Below are 5,000 nucleotides of genomic sequence, written 5' to 3' on the forward strand. Positions count from 1 at the left end.
GAGTTCCTGACGCGTAGGAAGTGTTGGCTCGGCCCGCCCTCACCACTTCGACTTGGAGGAAGGGCTCGAGGTCGAGGTTCTGGCAGGAGGGCGCTTTCGGAGAGAGGGAGAGAGAAGGGGGGGAAGGGGTGAGTGAGAGGTGGGTAGGAGGTTGAGAGTGGGGGGGTGAGGGTGAGGGAGAGGTGGGTAGGAGGTTGAGAGAAGGGGGGAAGGGGTGAGTGAGCGGTGGGTAGGAGGTTGAGAGGGGGGAGGGGAAGGGTGAGGGAGAGGTGGGTAGGAGGTTGAGAGAATGGGGGGGGGGAGGGTGAGGAAGAGGTGGGTAGGAGGTTGAGAGGGGGGGGGGAGGGTGAGTGAGAGGTTGGTAGGAGGTTGAGAGAATGGGGGGGGGAGGGTGAGGAAGAGGTGGGTAGGAGGTTGAGAGGGGGGGGGGAGGGTGAGTGAGAGGTTGGTAGGAGGTTGAGAGAATGGGGGGGGGAGGGTGAGGGAGAGGTTGGTAGGAGGTTGAGAGAAGGGGGGTGGGGAGGGTGAGGGAGAGGTGGGTAGGAGGTTGAGAGAATGGGGGGGGAGGGTGAGTGAGAGGTGTGTGTGTGTGAGGTTGAGAGAGTGTAAAAGGGTGAGAAAAGGTTGAGAGAGTGAGGAAGGGTGAGTGAAAGGTGAGTAAAGGTGTGTGAGTGTGTGGAATTTTTTTTTTTTTTCAAGGTGAGAAAAGATTGAGAGAGTGTGGTAGGGTGAGAGAAGAGTGACAGGGTTGTGTGTGAGGTTGAGAGAGTGTGGAAGGGTGAAAAAAGATTGAGAGAGTGTAGAAGGGTGAAAGAAGGGTGTATGTGAGGTTGAAAGAAAGTGGAAGGAATCTTTTGAGGTTGAGAGAAGATAGAGTGAAGGTATAGTGAAGAGTGTGTGGAAGGCGTTCTTTTAAGGGTGAGAAAAGTATGAGGTATGTATGTACGATATGGGAGCGCAGAAGTGAGTTGAGTTTGTGTAGAGTGAACTTTAAATATTTGAAAATGTGAAAGCGTCTTTTTGAGAGTGAAAAAAAAAGAAAAAAAGGGTATATAGAGTGATATTCTGTGTCCTATCTGTGTAGGGGTCTTTTGAAAGTGAGAGTTGGAAGGCTATGAATCATCTACATTTAGACTTTGAAACAAATGGAAGGGAAAATGAGTTAGGAATTATATATTTCCCAGTTATCTATTTATCTACCACTTGCCAACCTATCTGCCTGTTTGCTTATCTATCTATTTATCTATTTATTTATCTACTTATCTATTCATTCATCAATATCTATCGACCTATCTACCCAACGACCTATCCGTCCATCCCTCTATATACCTATCTATCTATCTACTTACTTATCTCCTTATCTATCTATCTTCCACTTACCTTTCTTCCCCTTCTTCTTCGATTTATTGTTTTCTCCTTCCTCTTCCTTCTTCGCTGTTCTCGATGTCGTATGAGGAGAGGAGAGGTATTTCTCGAGAGGAAGCTAAGCCAGGATTTAGAGGGGAAATTGCGAGAGAAAAGAGAGGACGAAGAAGAAGGAGAGGAAGACGAGGAAGAAGAGAGGGGAGGGAGAGGTGGGAGAGGAGGAGGGGAAGGGATGGAAGGAGGAGGGGAAGGAGGGAAGGAGGGAAGGGGAAGGGAAGGTGGAGGGAGTCGGAGAGGTGGATGAGAAGATGTAGGAGTGGAAGAGGATGGGAGAAGGTGGGGAGGAGAGGAAGAAGAAGAAGCAGAAGGCAAAGAAAAAGACGAAGAAGAAGATCGCGACGCCTTATCGTATTCCCCTCCGTCTCCTCCCCTCGCAACCTCAGCTCCGGACGCCCCACCACCTCCAGACAGCGACCATTCAGACCCGTGTCGACCTCCTACAGCATCAGCGTTATAGCGAGGCGGATACTCAGCGCCGAATCGGTCTTGAAATCTCGCCTTGGCTTGAGCTTCTTCGGGAAAACTCGCGTTGGCTTGAGTTTGGTTGAATGCCTCGTAGTAATCAGCTTGCCTCACCGATCTCTTGATCCAGTTCAGTCGCGGATGCAGCTTCGGGGAACATCTTTCGAGGGAGAGAGAGAGAGAGAGATACGAATGAGAGTGAGATGAGGATTAGAAGGATGAGGGAAAAGGAAGATAGTGTGAAAATGAGAATGGGAGAGAGAGAGAGAGAGAGAGAGAGAGAGAGAGAGAGAGAGAGAGAGAGAGAGAGAGAGAGAGAGAGAGAGAGAGAGAGAGAGAGAGAGAGAGAGAGAGAGAGAGAGAGAGGGAGAGAGAGGAGAGGGAGAGAGAGAGAGAAAGAAAGAGAGAAAGAGAGAAAGAGAGAGAGATAAAGAGAGAGAGAGAGAGGGAGATAAAGAGATAAAGAAAGAGATAGACAAACAGATATATAGATAGAGAGAGAGACAGAGAGAGAGAGAAAAGAGCGAGAGTGGAAGAGAGAAAGAGAGAGAGAGAGAGAGAGAGAGAGAGAGAGAAGAGATGAGAGAGAGAGAGAAGATGAGAGAGAGAGAGGAGAGAGAGAGAGAGTGAGAGAGAGAGAGAGAAAGAGCGAGAGAGAGAGAAAGAACGAGAGCGAAAGAGAGAGAGAGAGAGGAGAGAGAGAGAGAGAGAGAGAGAGGAGAGAGAGAGACGAGAGACGAGAGAGAGAGAGAGAGAGAGAGAGATAGAGAGAGAGAGAGAGAGAGAGAGAGACGAGAGAGAAAGAGCGAGAGAGAGAGAAAGAGCGAGAGCGTAAGAGAGAGAGAGAGAGAGAGAGAGAGAGAGAGAGAGAGAGAGAGAGAGAGAGAGAGAAAGAGAGAGAGACGGATATATATATATATATATATATATATATATATAGAAAAAGAAAGAAAGAAAATAAGAAAAAAGAACCTGAATCATAAGAAATATTTAAAAAAATAATCTACATTACACACGAACACATAACACACACTGAGAGGACACACATGCAGCTTTAATAACAAAAGCCTTTAAACTATCTCAGGAGTATAGTATATGCGTAAGTTAAGAACGATATTCATGAAATACGAAGAGCAACGGGGTAAGGAAATTACTCAATGGAATCACGATTTAATTGATAAAGAAGATGTGATATATTGCTATATTAATGATATATTTCAAATATTGGTTATATATTGTAAATAATGTACAAACATGCATTCGTCGGGTTAGATAAATTGCATAAAGACAATGACAGAGGAAAATGCACTTTTAAACACAAAATATAAGTTTTTTAAATGCATATTCAACATATGAAATAAGGAAAATAAGCTTTGAAGCACAAACTATAATAATCTGCATGTAAAGTAGGATATGTTAATTTGTAAGACATAAGACAGTTTAAACTTTGAATATATAATTTCTTCAATAACTTCTTAATTAAACAGATGAAGTAATTAGATAGAAAACAAGAATCAGTTAAAAAAAAGCAATAATCAATTAAACAATAAATGACAGTCAGTTAAATATAACAACAACAACAACAACAAAAAACGAAAACCAATTAGAAAACGAAATCAATAAAAAAAAAGAAAATCAATCGAACACAAAACGAAAAATCAAACAAACAAGCAAGCCCCCCCCCCCCCCCAAAAAAAAAAAATCGACCCAAACCCAACAGAAAACGAGAAACTCACCCCCCCCCAAAAAAAAAAAAAAACCAGGCAAAACAAAATAATTTCAACAACTAACCACCAACCCAAAAAAAATACAAACCAAAACTCACATAAACAGACAAACACTGACAACCCGCCCCCTCCCCCCCAAAAAAACAAAAAACAAAAAAAACAACGAATCACTAAAAAAAAAAATATTTACTTGGGCAGCTGCTTCGGACTCCACTTGCCCGCAATGCACGTGGCTCCAGGCGGACCCTCGGATAGATAGTAGCCTCTCAAACACTCATAACGGATGAGTCGATTATTCCGGACCTATAGAAAGGGGGGAGGGGGTAATAGATAAGTGTAAGTAAAGAGATAAGTGTCAGAAAGAGAGAGAGAGAGAGAGAGAGAGAGAGAGAGAGAGAGAGAGAGAGAGAGAGAGAGAGAGAGAGAGAGAGAGAGAGAGAGAGAGAGAGAGAGAGAGAGAGAGAAAGAGAGGGATAGAGAGAGAGAGAGAGAGAAAGAGAGGGATAGAGAGAGAGAGAGAGAGAGAGAGAGAGATAAGAGAGAGAAAGAAAGAGATAGACAAACAGATATATAGATAACAGAAGATAAATGTCATAAAAAGTAGATCAATGTCATAAAAAGTAGATAAATGTCATAAACAGTCGATAAATGTCATAAACAATAGATACATGTGATAAAGAGAAGAGGAAGAAGAAAAAGAAGAGGAAATGGTAAGTGAGAGATAAAAGGAAAGGGGATGTTGAAAAGCTGGTTAAGATTCGGGAAAAGATGAAGAGAAAGAAAGAAGAACAAGAAGTAGAGGAAGAAGAAGAAAAAAGAGAAAAAGAAGAAGGAGAAGGAGAAGAAGAAAGAAGAAAAAATAGTAAAGAAATCCTCCAAATGATATTTGAAAAGTTGATTAAGATCCAAAGAAAAATGAGGAGAGAGAAAAAGAAAAAGAAGAAGAAGAAGTAGAAGAAGAAGAAGAAAGAGAAAAAGAAAAAGAAAAAGAAAAAGAAAAAGAAAAAGAAAAAGAAAAAGAAAAAGAAAAAGAAAAAGAAAAAGAAAAAGAAAAAGAAAAAGAAAAAGAAGAAGAAGAAGAAAATGTAGAAGAAGAAGGAGAAGAAGAAGAAGAAGAAGAAGAAGAAAGAGAAAAATAAGATAAAAATAAGAATAAAAATAAAAATAAAAATAAAAATAAAAATAAAAAGAAGAAGAAGAAGAAGAAGAAGAAGAAAAAGAAGAAGAATTGTATAGCGTTTGTAGGCAAGACGTGTTCTGGGACACAGCTGTTTGAGAAAAGGATTGAGAATTGAAAGCAAGCAATAAAGAGACAGTTTAACCTTCGTTGTGTAAATGGTATATGCAAATGTCGTATGAACTAGTCTAAGGGCAAAGCTATAGTAT

The 5,000-nt window shown here is 41.6% G+C and overlaps 1 protein-coding gene across 1 annotated transcript in view; it reads right to left on the minus strand.

Moving 5' to 3' along the window:
* The window catches only part of LOC125026984 (sushi, von Willebrand factor type A, EGF and pentraxin domain-containing protein 1-like), a 53,030-nt gene that overhangs the window by 19,442 nt on the left and 28,588 nt on the right, over positions 1-5,000 (minus strand). Inside the window, exons 12-15 of the mRNA XM_047615589.1 lie at positions 3,805-3,917; positions 1,804-2,047; positions 1,381-1,402; positions 1-93 (exon numbers count right to left, since the gene is read on the minus strand). The exon at positions 1-93 is cut by the window's left edge and continues 105 nt beyond it. Coding sequence (XP_047471545.1) covers positions 1-93; positions 1,381-1,402; positions 1,804-2,047; positions 3,805-3,917 — 472 coding nt within the window. The remainder of the gene's footprint in view (positions 94-1,380; positions 1,403-1,803; positions 2,048-3,804; positions 3,918-5,000) is intronic.

Source organism: Penaeus chinensis, chromosome 7 (genome assembly GCF_019202785.1).
Source record: "Penaeus chinensis breed Huanghai No. 1 chromosome 7, ASM1920278v2, whole genome shotgun sequence".
In the NCBI taxonomy this organism is placed as follows: domain Eukaryota; kingdom Metazoa; phylum Arthropoda; class Malacostraca; order Decapoda; family Penaeidae; genus Penaeus; species Penaeus chinensis.